General features: G+C 41.4%; 1 protein-coding gene and 1 long non-coding RNA gene across 2 annotated transcripts; one reads left to right on the top strand and one right to left on the bottom strand.

The window, feature by feature from the left end:
• Nucleotides 1-1321: 1321 nt before the first annotated feature.
• NPY5R (neuropeptide Y receptor Y5) lies at nt 1322-9665 on the bottom strand. The gene is made up of 2 exons (XM_040556605.1): nt 9380-9665; nt 1322-3027 (listed from the first exon to the last, which is right to left on the bottom strand). The coding sequence occupies exon 2, from the start codon at nt 3016-3018 to the stop codon at nt 1684-1686; it is 1335 nt and encodes a 444-aa protein (XP_040412539.1). The 5' UTR covers nt 3019-3027; nt 9380-9665; the 3' UTR covers nt 1322-1683.
• A 22-nt stretch (nt 9666-9687) lies between these two features.
• On the top strand, nt 9688-14639 carry LOC121070005. The gene is made up of 2 exons (XR_005819823.1): nt 9688-10009; nt 13497-14639. It is a non-coding gene; the product is annotated as an uncharacterized LOC121070005 (long non-coding RNA).
• Nucleotides 14640-15406: the final 767 nt, after the last annotated feature.

Consider the following 15406-nt stretch of genomic DNA (forward strand, 5'->3'; position numbering starts at 1 on the left):
GTATTCTGTACTGTTTGTACTCTATAAAATGCCATGCTGTAGGTTTTTAGGAGGTAATAATCTGCAAAATGAAATAGTCAGTGTCCAGTAAGACACTATTAAAGTATATCACCAGTGAAAACAAAGAACAATGGGTTACTGGGAACTAGACTTCAGGGAAATACCTTAATGATAGAAACCGTGATATTACCAACTAGTATGTAATAAACTCCTTACCAGATGGTAGCTTGGGGAGTAAAGGTCTCAGAATTGTAACATTATAATAAAACTAATTTTACAGTTCCTTCAAATAAAAGAACTGCTTCCACTTTTAAAGACTAACTGGAAGGGAAGTATCCCAAGGCAAAAATTGCACAATGAGCATTCCCATCCACCCATTTATAAAAATAATAACTTTATTTCTCAGACTGGAAAGGCTGTGTAAAGAGCCTATCAGACTGGGAATCTTAATGGAGAAAAAGAAAGAATCACCTGGGGAGAAGTTTTACAGCATGAAATTCAGAGTAGAGGCTTTGTACATTCACTGAACCCTGCGGGCAGAGGTGGGTTATTAAATTAGAGTAACCGAGGGGGAAAAAATATCTATACCTATCTGTAGCTGTAGATATAGCTATCTAATCTATATTTACATCTTTTCCATTTGTGCTATGAAACGGAATGTGACTTTCTTAGGGAAGATGCATGTGATTTAAATGTGGAAGAAAAAGTATCTGTCTGGTTTAAAAAAAAAGAAGTGAGGGAGGGGCTGAAAGCATACATAGGCATGTGCACATGGGCAGGTGTATCTTAAAGCTGTTGATCCAAATTAAGTGGTCCATCTATGGTGAAGTGCGGTTTTTGCTTTGTGGCAAAAGAAAAACATCCCGCTGTCTTTCTGTTTTCTTTTTCTTTCCGCTATCAGTTTCTTAGATAATGAAGGCTTATCCTGATTGGAAATGTGCTGTACGTTCAGGAGAGCCATCAGTGCAAGAACAAAGGCAAAGCTATAGATAAGTTCAGGCCTGGCTGAAAATTCCATAAAATGAGAAGCTGGAGTAAAAATCGGTTAAGGAAATCAGAAGTGGGTTGTACTGGGTAAACAGTACAGATGGAAAGAATCTTGACAATAATAACTACTCACAAACCCATTCCTGGGAACAAGACAACCTGGGAACCAGAAGCAAAAGATTATGCAAAGGTATTGCAAAATATGAGTTAAAAAGTGAAGGAAAAATACTTTTCTGATCCCATCCAGAAATGGACTTCCTATTAATTTAGAAAACAGTCAAAGTTGGCACTGAAGTAGTCTCAACAAGTAATTTAGTAAAAGATATGTATTTTATTGTAGTTTGATATATGATAGTTAATACTGATAAGTCTGATTAGTCTTACATTTATGACTCATTCTGTATATTTTAAAAGTACAGATTGACAATATTTCAGGTAATGAAAACTGTATTCTGTTTCTGTACACTGAGTATGATTTCCTATGAGTAACAGAATATTATAATACACTTACATATTTCTGGCCAATGCAAGAAATACATGCAGCCTTAGAACTACCTGTTCACATGAGATGCTACTAATCACAACCAAGTCAGACTAATTAAATTTCACTAATTTAGTTTGTACAGCTATTCACATTAGTATGCTTGAAAAACAAACTTCTTTGTTTTATTTTATTTTATCTTGAGGCTCATAAAATCATGGTATTTGGCAGCATGGAATAAGGGCCATTAAATCAGCTTTTATGCTGTTGTTAAGGAACCCGTAGAGGATGGGATTCAAGCAGCAGGACATCATGCCCAGCAAATGACATATGCAATATACTAATTTAAAATGTCTGTTAGAAATGAGAGTGGCATTAAAATCCGTCACAACATGGAAAAGGTGAAGAGGCATCCAACTGAAACCAAAAACGAGGATTAGCACTGTCAGTCTGCAAAAAACTCTCCTAGATCTTGTTTTAATTCTGACGATGGATTGGGATACCGTAATCATGTCCTGGATCTCTGTGTTTTCTTCTGGTTTCATCTCAAAACAGATAGGTACCCCTGGGATGAATTTACTGGAGGAAGAGAGCTGGCTTTTTTCTGTGCCAGAGGTTTCTGGGAGGTCTCTGAAATTAGTATTATCCTGATGGTGCCTTAAAATAGCTGGCATCACGCTGGAAGTCTTTTTGCTGTATCTTCTGTGGTGCTTTCTGACCAAGGCGCAGCTCCACCTGGTGTGGCTGGAGGGCTGTGTCTGGGTGCCCGTACTCTTAGATGGGTGAAGCGTGAGGTTTATCATCTCGTTTTCTTGGAACTTGTCTTCCTTGCTGGACAGCCTGGCACCTACGCTCCTGCAGACGCTGGTGTGACTAGCAGTTAAACACACCAGGGGGAGTATATACTGCATGAACAGTAGAGATAGGGTAAAGGCAATTCTGTATGAGTCAGAAGGCCATGACTCAATACACAAGAGCCTGTTTTCCAGTGCCTCTAAATTCAGAGTTTTGCTGAGGTCCACAATTTTGTGGAAAACTGGCAGAGGGGAGCAAATGGCACAACCAAAGGCCCAAATTATTACTATTAAGAAATAGCCTTGTTTTGCTGTTAGATTGCTGGCAAGGGGATATTTTATCATACGGTATCTGACTGCAGCAATGGATATTAACATTAAAGTTGAAACTAGAACGGATGCACATTGGAGGAAGGGCATTACGTGGCACATGACAGTGCCAAACATCCACTGGTCAAGCAGGACAGATGTCAGCGTGAAAGGAGAACAAAACAGCACAACTAAGATGTCAGAGAAGGCCAAGTTACCGATGAGGATGTTTATTATTGTCTTCTGCTTGCGTTTTGTTAGAGCCATTAGTACAAGGAGGTTTCCCACAAAGCCAGCCAGGCTTATAAGTGTGTATAGCCCAATGAGAAAGTACTGTATGTCATCGACACTGCTCCTGTAGTCTTTCCAGGCAGAAAAATTATTTGTAGCAGCAGAAGCGTTCTTGGTGGGTGTCCTGTTGTTATGGTCTTTGAATCCTAAATCCATTTTACAGTCCTGCTTAGAACAAGAAAGGCATTAATTACCAACTGAAGTAAAGATGATACTGGTGTTAAGCAGACTGTAAGAAACATAATTTTACCTTGTATCACCTTAATGCAAATAAATTAATAGTGGTATCAGTTTGCTGTGAAGCAAATCCTGCGTAACTTCAGGTTAATGCAAATTCGTTTTGTAGGTTTTGTCATGTGGCATTCAGCACACCTGGGCCTGGTAGCTGGCTGCTCAGAGTGGACGATAACAGTGTAAGGATACGCATTATGAAGCTGGCTTTTAGCTGTGCTTTGCTATAGACCATATTGTCAGCCTTCCCATGAGGGAGCAGTTAGCTACAAAAGCAATCCATTTAGAGCCGGGAAGATTACTCATGTGAATAACAGCTCATTCATATGAGTAAGGAAATTACAACCACCATCTGGGCATGTGCCTAGTCATTACATGACAGCAAACTATAATGAGCGCACCTGAAAACATATGAAGTTTTGACATATGTTAACAACTGCTATAGTATTTCTTACCTGGCTAGTAGAAAAGCGACACAAAATAGGTAAAAGATTTCAGAAATAATCAGTTTCTACAGAGATCTACTGTCAGTGCTCCAAGATGGAGATCCTAACGTCATGTGTATACCAACTATCTTCTAATAATGTTGTACGTATCTTAACTGTTTGTCAGGCAGAAGAGAAAACTGCCTCCAAAACAGCTGAACAAAGCAATTTTACATAATATGAAGAGGGCAGTGTTAACTGTATGCAAACCCCACCCAATCATCTGAAAATTCAGGGAATTTCTAAGTATTCAGCACTGAAACATCTACCAGAGAAATCTAGCTCTACACAGAGTTATTCTATGTACAGAATCTCCATGTGATTCATCTTCATTTTAGAGGAAAGTGAAAGACAAGAAAATTCAATTTAAAATTCCAGTTTAACTTAAAAACTTGCACATATTAAAGTTTCAAAGTCAAAATTCCCCAAAGTACCAGTGCCCAAATTGCTTCGCATTTAGAAATCTTAGGCAAGACAAAGTGAAAAGATCTAAGCAAAACCAAAACTTACATAAATTGAGCAGAAGGCTAAATTTGGCAACCAAAAATGGCAGGTCTCCTCAAGAATGCATCTGTTCTCAGAACACTGTATCATGCTGACTTCTTCAAAGCACAGTAATATTATTGATTTCCTCTACGCTTGCAGATGTGCTCCTTCCTTCACATCACCACATGTACATTCCTACCAGATAGGTGCCATAGTAGGGGAACTTAAATCATACAACCCCCCCAGAAGATTCACTGGCAGTGTGTTGTGAGGTAATCTCAGGTAAGATTAGAAATACTTATTTAAAAATATAAGATGTTGCAAGTTTTTATGTCTTCACTAATGTGTTGGGGAAAACTTAACCTTGCCAACTTCTCACAATATTGAGCTAAAGTGGTTTTTAATAACCTCTAAAATAGACATAAGGATTGGATATGTGAATTTAGATAATCTAAATATTACGGTTATGCTTGTATGAGCTGGGTGGCACTAATGCAAATCACTTCTATTTAATTTTTCCCTATCTTTCATGAAATAGGGAAAACCTACATAACAGACAAAAAACATTATCTGAGACTATGCTCGTCTCTAGACCAACGTTAAAGGAGCAGACTAGAGATTCTGTAAATCACCCAGTCTCTCTCTATTCAATACTGATAATATCAGAAGTGTTCATTTTGGTTGGATTCTCCTTATACAACTATTAGCTTAAAAAGTAAATAGTTTTTTACTTAATTTTCCTGGGTCAATGTATCTGAGTTGCTAGCAATCATCTGAAAACAGTATTATCTGCAGACCGCAGTGACTTCCACCATCAGCTGAAGTTTCTTTCTGTTCTCTAAATGTGAGTCAACATAATTTCTGTCTGAAAAAAACAGAGCAGGTCTCTGCCTTGGATGAAATACATACACCTACCTCAGTCTTATGGAATTACTTCCCTCACATGTCATACCTCTATCTTTTTATTTGTTTATTTTTTCCTTTATTCAGCATGGAGGAAGCACAGGGTTGACTAATGACTGATGTTTTGCAGATTTTGGAGTGTGCGTGCAGCTGTAACCTGCAGACTTTTTTTGATTCATGAAAGCCATTTCAACTGTACATTGCATTTCCATATGAAATACTGCCTGCCTAACATTTTCAGGGTGAACAATCCATTATCTTTGCATAAAAACATTCACCTTAGCTAAGAAGTGTGTAGGAAAAACCCTTGCATATAACTGAGGAGTTAATAATGAAAAAGCCATTGGTGTAATTCTAGACGATTTTCTTTTTACTTGCCTTCCTTTTCCAGTTTATATTTTGCACAGACCAGGAGGGCATTATGAGTTGAGCATCCCATTGCCTACTTACCGGTTTGACACCAAGCAGGAGTTATTTGAGAAAGGGAAATGAAACTTTACTCAAGAGCTAGATCTGTCCAAACCTTGGTTACTAACAACCCAGTCATTGCCTTAGAATAGGAAGACTAATGAGAAAGAGAGAAGTAAATCCAGTAGCATCTTGATATTAAAAATATAATTATTCCAAAATTCTTAAAATGCTCTTGAAGTGATGAAGACTCTGAAAGAAGGTGCTCTTCACTTCTTTTGTTTGCCTGCATATGTAAACCTTTGCCAAAAAAAGATCATTCTGCATTTTCTTCTATTTTAACTGATACTAGGCTGAAGGAGTACTCTGTAAAGCAGAAACAAACTGCAGATGTTTCCCTCTCTTAGCAAGATTAAGATTGCTTTTAGAGTATCTACAGGAATTTTCAGTAATGGTTAAACTCTCATGTAGTCGTATCTGCCCAGAGGTCATATCGGGTGGTGACAGTGCACACTGATGCTTAAGTTAAAGTAGTGAGCTAAGTTAAAATTGTAGGCCTCTGAGGACAGCTGTGTACTGTGAGAGTTTTGTTGATCCGTGTACCCAAACTGTAGTTTCCTCCCTAGACTTTTTAGTGGTATCGGCTGTCATTGACAGGGTTCATCAGTGCATGGAGAAGGGGCAAGCATCCCGGTTAGTAGAAAAGACTCTCTAATTAGTTCATTTCATTCCAGCTATGTGTCTAAAGAGAAGTCTGTATAATTTCATTCACTTGTGTTTAGCTGTGTTTGATTCTTATTAAGGAACTCTGTGAAGAGAATTGAAACAATCTGGTGGCATTGCTATTATTTCCTACTGCCATTTTCACCTTTGGGTGACTTAAAATAAAAAGGAAGAGTCTCTCAAGTCTCTCAAGACACACCACAATTATTTTCTCTCCTAAGAATTTATATTCAATAGATGTAATCCTAAGACTAGGGTCAAGGAACAATGTTTGTGTGTGTCGCTACACTGGAACACGTTTATTAAATGAATGTTTACTGGCTTCTTAAAGACTTAATTAGCAGATTGTTGGCAGGTTCTGTGGATTTCTGCCTTCACTTAAAGACTGCAGTATGGCTTCAGCGAAGTTGTTCATCATGTTTTTAATGTAATTCTTGAAAAACAGAAAGTGAACATGCTGTTTTTGTTGAAGAAGAAATATTTTGCCAAGACACATCAATACTGAAAAAGCTTAGCAGGAGTGCCTCTGAAGTCCAGCCAGGGCTCACCAGCTGTGTCCTACCAGTGCTGGGGCTGCCTTCTGTCCTGGGCGAGAGCTGGGAAGGTACCATCTCCCCTATCACATACCCTGCTTTCCATGAGGGAGGAGCACGGGAAGAAGCCACCACGTGCACTGGTCAGGTACTGATTGGACACTGTACACCAGAGCACTGCAGCCACTGCTTGCACCCTCTACCTATAGGCACAGTTTGTTTCAGACTGACAGAAAGAAAGGGAAGGATGGGCATAACGCTACAGTCTGCTGATTTCAACAGAAAACTGTTGTGCTGACAGAAGTTTCCTTTGCAAAATGCCCAAAGATATTTTATTTAATTTTTGGTTGTGTGAAATGAAAGCAGACTTTTCTCCAGCAATTGCAAAGTGGATCTGTTGCCCTCCAAGCTTGTTCTCCTGCTCAGAGGAAACACTTGCTCACTCAGTCTGAGTGCCACTGGCAGTAACAAAGCAAAAGAAACAATGTGTGCCTCCCATATCAGTGACCCGTTGTCCCCAGTCTCGTCTTAGCATACCAATGACTATATAGGGATCTGTGCACTTACTGGCATTTTTCTTTCTGCCTTTTTTTTTTTTTTTTAACAGTTGCTTCTATTTATTTATTTTAGGGATTCACTCACTCTCCCTCAATCATTGGAGTTGGGCAACTCCAAGGTAGCACGTGTAATGTAGCTTTCAGAGAAATGAGGATTCCTGAAAGTACCACTGTGGAGAATAGAATTAAATAATATAGCTGCTTTTGAAAACATTGTCCTCAAAATTGAAGTGTATTTCTAAACTCAATGCACCATGGTGCCAAGGTGTTCTTCTGCCTGTAATCAAGTTCAAATTTGATCAGTCTGAAGGTACCTGATTTGTTTTTAGCTGCTAGTTCCAAAATTTGGATTATTTTCATCTCCTACATCAGTCAGTCAGTAGGATTGCATGAGGGCATCTGAGCTCCCCTTCCTGCATTGCTGGTCTCTATACATCCCCTGGGACTGTGCTCAGCTACATCTGTAGCTCCCACAGCGCAAGCATCAGCCAGGTTTGCTTCGGTCTCCTTTCATTTCAGTAGGATGCGGGAGGCAGAAGGCTCAGCCACACGAGACAGGAGGGGCTGCAGCTTGTGGCAGAACCCAGGCTGGATATGAACATTTACTGCAAGAATCAGATTAACTCAGTAAACATTAAATGCAAGGAGTATTTGCAGTTACCTTTTACAGTATAGTGTATTTTATGACGGCTGATGTACCATGATCTTGAAAGATTTTAGGCTATACCTCCTTAAGCCACATTCATCTGTGATGCATCTTAATGTCACCTTTTGAATACTGTGGCTCTTGTTTTCACCAGAATCGTGCTTCAGAGATGTTTTCAATTGTAGTTGATGTAAGGTCTGAGAGTAACAGACGGAACTTAGAACATTTTTCAGGTTTAGCAGGATTAAAGGTATCAGATAACATAGAATATGCTAGTTTAATACTTAACATCTTGAAATTCATCTTCTTATTCCACTTAAAGCTGTTGCTTAAAATACAATATCTATAAGCCAGAATTTAGGAGAGTGGATACACCAGCTATTTCTGTTTCTTTATGTCAAGAATTCTTTATTGTCAAGAATACGCAAGTTAGGCAGACAACTGTCCTCCACTGAAGGCATTTGCTCTGTCTGGAGATCTTCCTTCTGCTAGATGAGATGCATATATTAAGGCTTATTCATGGATAAGATCTTGTATGCTACAATATTAATACCTCTTAAGATAACTGACTGGCTGGTGCCTGTACAGTCTGTTCGATCTGTGTCAGAGAGCCTGTCCGGGACAATTAATCTTCACTGCTGAGAGCAACTTACAGTCTTGGAAGTCCTTCCTCTACCTTAACAGCAAGCGGAAATATACAGGGAGAAAGCAAAATGCAAACCTGCCTGTGAAACACCTGCCTATGAAACACAGCCTCCCAGTCCCTATACTACTGGAGTGTATAGGGAAAAAAAAAAAAAAAAGAAAAAAGAGTTGGACTCTTTTATAACTTCTGTGTTATAAAATTCTGCTAATGAGCCAGGCTGCGCTGCCTGACCACCTAAGCTTAAGGGAAGCACTGAGCTATGTCGTTACTACCGGAGCAACCGTGCCCCATCTCAGCAGACAGATAGAGTCCGAGCCCCACACCGAAACCACCGACGAGCTGTGTTCACAGCATGGGCTGAAGATCAAATGCTGCTGCTGCAAACGCAGCTGCTCTTTACGTGCAACAGCAAAAGCTCGTCTGCAGAGCCGGGAGAGTTCAAAAGACTGAGCTCACTTCACAAGCCCAGAAATATTGATTTTCATGCGAGCTAGCGATAGGTCTCTTGACATGCCTAACTCAAAGAAGAATTGCAACATTATCCTGGAACACGAGAACATGGCTTCCCAAAACAACCAAAAGCCACCTAATAAGATTATTTCCCCAGCTCCAAGGAAGCGCGAGGCAACCTAGCGGGGCCTTTGCCGGCCAGAGGCAGCAAACTTGGGATGCACTCCTGCATCCTGCGGCACGGGGCCAGCGAAGGATGGCGGCACGAAGCCAGGCAGGACACCCACCCACCCACATGGGCATCCTTCTGCCCTTCCACGCCCCGCTCGGCTACCCGCACCAAAGTGAAACCAGGGCTTTCTGCACCCACTGCGTGGCCTCGGCACTGCCCCATGCAAACTTACACCGCTGCCCCCTGCCCACCCCGCTCACCTGCCCACCCCACTCACCTGCAGCCACAGGGAGCCTGCTGCACAAGGGGCCACGAGTGCGCAGCCCCCAGGCACCGCTCATAGCCCCGGCACGGCTCCGCAGGAGAAGGGCGAGGATGCCCGGCGGTGCATCTTATGCGGGTGCTGCGGAGGCGCCAGGGCCAGGCACCCGGCGGCTGCTGCTGCTGTGGTGCTGGGTGCTCAGTGCTGGGTGCTCAGCCGGCCGCCGCCGCCGCACGGGTGCATTTCGGGAGAGCGCTCCGTGCGGGGTCTGGAGCCTATTATTTCCCCGCTGCATGCTCTGACAATTAGAGTTTCCATGGAAATGCAGTGAGACTGTAAACAAATCCCGTGCTCGCCTGTATTTAAAGGATGCTTTCTCTTAATTTTTTATTTCTTTCTTCCCTGTCTGATTTCAGGATGTTTTGCAAGGGTGAAATGCTCTACGTGTTGTGGGACATCGGGAAGTCTGAACAGAGCCCGGCACTCACAGGGGGCTGCCCCGAGCACTCTCCGGTTCCCCCCACTTTGGCTGGAGCAGAGCCTTGGAGGCATCCATCCATACTGCTCAAACAGCCTTCAGGTTTTGCTGTTATTTTAGAACAGGTGGGAGGTGATGGATTCCCCCAGACAGTTCTCCTTTCTGAGGTGAGTAACTCAGTTCTTACAGCAGCAAATATCTGATGGGCGGTTTTACTTTTTTTTTCTGGCCCATCAGCGGGAAGGCAAGCCTTTTTTTTTTTTTTTTTTTAAGTGAGCAATATTTTAAAAATTGTTGGGCATTATATAGCACAAAACATGAAAAGACAAATTCTGCCGTTCGCACCAGCCACTGCCTTCTAGCACAAGCAGTGCCATTGATCATAGCCCAATTACAGGACTCGCGGAGACCTGAGTGATGTGCAGGTCTCTGGGAGCACAGGTGGCAGAATGTGACACGAGGATGTAATGACTTTTCCATTTGCCAAGGCACTCCTTAGACAGTTGATATTAACACGGTACTGCAGAAAAGCTGTCAGTATAATTAGCCAGTGACAAACTGTACCGCACAAAGACAAACCAGCTGGATCGACCATCTTGTGAAATAGCTCTGAAAGTCCAGTTAGGTTGCTTATTTAATTTAGGTGGAAAAAAACATTCATTTTAGGGTATGTGCTAAAGGAACAATTAACCTCAGTCTTCATCGGCTGAGCTCAGTATGGCAAGGAAGATTGCGTCCCATATTCTTTCATCCGCTTCTGCATTATTCACCACCCACTGCTGGTGAATCACTGCATGTGCAAGCGGAGCACAGGGAGCTGCCAGGTGGAAGTGACGTGCCAATCCATCTCATCATTTTAAGACAGCTCTCCTGTTAGTCACAAAGGAGAACTAAATTAATCCTTTTTAGGGCTGAGCAGCAGTTCTTAATGATTTCAGCCATCTTCTCACCTAACAGTGGTGCCATGGAAGCTTTTCATGCACTTATTTGACCTGAAGATAGAAACCCACCCTGGTTCTCACCTCCTATGCGGGGATTTAAGACCATCTCCCAGGGCACAGACATAACTGGGTGCTCCCTGTTCCAGGGGAGTTTCCCACATTGCTGACCCTGCTGCTTGAAGTAGGAGTTCCCTTCTGGAAAGAGGGAGTCTTTAGGGACACCGTGTCTTTCTGTGAAAACTTCTGACTACAGCAAGCTGAGGTGGTCTTTAAAAAACAAACAAACCAACCTGAATTTGCTGGCAAAGCCCACAAATGGGAAGTGATGGGATCTTGCATCCCCCAGCTATGATTTATGTGGGATGCTATTGTACCTTTGTGAAGGTACAAACAGCCTACCTTCACGCTGACCATTTCTAAGGTGGGCATTCACCTACTATAGTTTCCTAAGCAGCCTCTAGAAATTGCATGCTCCTTAGTAAAAGCAGTCAGCAAGAAAAGTGTTTGTTCCTCAAAGCAATTTTCTATAAGAACAAAATATCCTACCCATCTTATTTCAGGAGAGTTCATCAACCAGTAATGTACTGGCAGGTGGGGCTTTGTGTTTTGTGGTGTTTTTTTTGTTTGTTTTTTTCTTTTACCCTGGACCTGTAAATAACACCAGATTCTTCCTCTCAGCTGTATTTGGACAATTCGCTGCTGCTACTTGTGTGCATCAGAGGCAATTACTATTCAGACCATTAGCATATTTTTCCTTTTCAGTGGTTGTGAACCTCTGAATTGCCAGTAATACTACTGAATAATAAAATAGGTGATCTACAGATGGGAGAAGTACTGATATGAGAGGACTGGCAACAGATAATAGTACAAATTCCCTAGAAACCAGCCTTTGTGGGGTTGTTGAAACCATGGAGGAGTCCTTGAGGAAGTGAGAGATGGTGACGATGAAAGATAGCTGCTCTGGAGGAGCTGGGGAAGAAAAATGAGATTTCTGATTCAGAAGGGCACAAAAGAAAATGCAGGACAGAACTCTGCCGTTATAGAAATACAAATGAACTGTGGCATGTTTATAACCTCATTCCCAAAGATTTCTTTCTTTTGGGAGTATTATCCCAATATCCTTGAAAATTTAGCTTCTAAAGTCTAACTGTGAAAGAATGAAGACTCTAAGCTCTTTCTGAAGTCAGTGAGAACTGATGAATGCCACTGAAATACCAAGTTGTATGCCACCGAACAACCAAATTGTACAGCATGCAGTTGTCGCCCTGAATCGAAGCTCACCATGAGTCAGAGTGATGTTATTGTAAAGTTTGCTACCAACAGAGCCCCTATCCATCAACGAGACAACCCAAAATGGTAGGACATAACTACTGCAGAATTTGAGGTATTTTGTGAGATGCATATAAAGCATTCTTGTTGGTTGAAATTTTTCCCACACGTCCACACAGCTGATCATCCCACACATGTAAAAAATGCTATTAAAAATACTGGCTGTGTTTTGCTTCTGTGGATACATGTTTGGCCTGTCCCTTCCACAGGTTCTTACCTTGTGTAAAGCAGCTGGGCGTGAAGGCAGTGAGCCATGGACTGCTGAAAAAGTTGTAATGCTTGAGATGTCTTTGTAATGAGGTGGGACATCTGATGGTTAGCTAGTAAAATACTTATAAGGGTGAACATTTTTGTTACCTAACAGGCATTGTCACGTTTGTTGGCGGGTGTTATATGCATTGATTGTTGATGCCACTTCTGGATTGTCATGCAAGGGCCTATTTCTGCTGCATATGAAGCCAGGTGGGAGCTTGTGTTTGAGTGTACACGAGTTCAGTCCCAGAATGGACAGAAAGTGGGATGGCCATAACAGAAAACATGGCTTAGTATTTTAGCCAGGTAACATCTCAAGCAGTCTTTGAGTAACAGTGCATATTTTCAGGGTAGCTTTACACTAGTTAGCTTGAGTTTATCATTGGAAGTGGAGCTGCAGCAGCAAGACACTCAGCTGAGATTAACCACATAATTATTCACACAGCTTCTTTGCATTTGTGACATTAGCAGTCAAGTGAAATGTTGTTATGTTTGGTGTCAGTTGCAGTCATTGCAGAATAAACATGCTCTTAGCCAGAGAATTTGCTGCTGTTCTTATTGTACTCAACAGTAAAACGTCTATTTAGTCTACTGATGACAGACTTTGCCCCAAGGGCCACAAGTTCCCTGATCTGTGAATAGTGTAATGTGAAATGAAAGCCTTTCAGTGGTACTGCAGTTCCTTACTAGAAAATGAAAACAATAAAAAAATAAAAATAAAAATAAAAAAAGCAACAACCACCAACCATCAGTGTTTCCACTCAAAAAAGTGGCAACTTCAGTTTATTTTATATACAGTAGAAACCACAAACAACTCTAAAGGTGTTCTTTTACTCTGTGGATATTAAGTTTTAGAGAGGGATTGTGTTAGCTTAACGCACGACAATGCATTGTAGTGAAAGTGACAGCCTCATTTTATGATATCTTTTCTCTTATGTTTTTGAGAGTTACAGTGAGAAGGCATTTTAATGGGTTGATCTCCTGGCATGTTTTTTCCATGTGTTTCTGCAAAACGTCTTGTTCCTTTCTTTGTGCTATTACTTCAAAGAAACTCTGTGTTCTTTTACTCATGCTGTTCTATTTCCTTAGTTAAGATAATTGTCTTCTTTTTATTGTACTTCTCTTTTTGCAGTGTCATGTCTTCACACAAACACGCACCATCAGTCCTCCAGCCTGGGGTGCCTGTGATGCACTGAAATAATATGCTCCAAGGAAGAGGATAATCTCCTACACTGTGGCTATCTTGCTACTCCAGTGTTCTCATGTCCTGACAGCGATTGGCAATAGAATAAGAGTTACTGAGGAATTATTTGACATCTTTGTGAATTTGGTGCTCCAGTTGGACACAGTCAGCTGCGTGCTGAGACGAGACGCACAGAATGGCTGAGAACTGCTAAAATCTGAGCTTCCTTCAGAACTTACCTGATGCTATGCAGCTTTTACTGCACAACATGCATTTTATATATCTATCTAATGAAAAACCTTTGATAAGAGCATGTTTCTGTGTTTTAGAGTGATTATGTATGCGTGTTTTATTGTTCCCATATATATGAAATTCTTTGGAGAAGATTGGCATAGTTCCTACAGATTCAGTCTTCTGAGGTGAGCATACAACACAGAAAGCAAGTATGGCAGAGCAGGAGGTTTGTCGTAACACTTTGTTATAGCATGTATGTATATATACATACACATATAGTATATACGTTTGAAAGACTCAGTGACTCACACAGCCCTTTCTACTGCTCCACTGCTCTGTTTCAAGCACCCACCTGCAGCGTGAATAACTCCATGAATGATTGTTGCTATAACTGTGAGTTCAGGTCACTGAGTTTGTGACATGTAAGATCTACCTTCAGTCTCTTATAGGTAATAATTATTTTTATATGGTATAAAAAAGTAATGTGAGGTTTGCTTCCTATGTTTATATGACGTATGAAATTCTTGTGTAGACTGACCACTATGACAAAATATTATGAATCACTTCATTTACTGATGAAATGGAGATCCTCATGATCAATGACAAAATGGAGGAGAAAGAAGATCATATCTTCCAGAAACTTTTCTCTGGTGGGCACAACGTCATTCCTCTGTTTGGATTTTGCTAGGCCACCAAATGTAAAGCCTGTGTGGTGGGTTGACCTTACCTGGCTGCCAGGCCGCCACCACACCAGTCTCTCACTCCCCTTTCTATACAGGACAGAGGGAGAAAGTAAGATGGAAAAGGTCATGGGCTGAGATAAAGACAGGGACATTGCTCATCAATAACCATCATGGGCGAAACAGAGTTGGCTTGGGGAAGATTAATTTAATCTATTACCAATTAAAAATAGAGCAGGATACTGGGAAACAAAACTACAGACACCTTCCCCATCCTCCCTTCCTCACAGACTTAATTTCACTCCTTCACACCCAACTCTTCTACCTGCTCCTCCCCAAGCAGGAGACTGCAGGGCAATCAGTAATACCTTGGATTGCTCCACACCCATAACAATGAGAGACCTCATTTGTACATGTCCTAAACTGTTACCAGTTTAGGACGAAATATGCTTTTTTATGGGATCCTCAGCACTAGCTTAGATCTTTGGGTTTTCTGCCTAAGCACATCCACCTTTGCTCTGCTCAGACGGACTCTGGTGCATGCTAATAATCCACACATAGCTGAAGTTCTCGAGAGGCCTGCACTTTTCTCCTGGTTGCTGGTGGTAAATGTCAGCAGAGTCAAGCAACGCTAATTTACAGCTACATTTAGAGCAGCCCTGAGGTATGCCTGCACTTTCCTTCTTCACGTGGAGGGCTGCAGGTTAGATGCAGCTGAGCTGAATGCCTGGAAATACAGTAGGAACACGAACAAACCTTCCCATGAGGCTTATTCTGCAAAACATGTTACAATCATTTATTGCATGTAACTATTTTTTCTTAGCAATAATTAACACAGCTACTTGCTTGAGAGCTATCCACAACATAACAGAGCATTGTCCTGTAACAGAGGTATTCTAACTGGAACTCCTTGCACTTGAAAAATTAATCTGGATCCTCGGAGAG

This window comes from Cygnus olor, chromosome 4 (genome assembly GCF_009769625.2).
Source record: "Cygnus olor isolate bCygOlo1 chromosome 4, bCygOlo1.pri.v2, whole genome shotgun sequence".
Lineage (NCBI taxonomy): Eukaryota > Metazoa > Chordata > Aves > Anseriformes > Anatidae > Cygnus > Cygnus olor.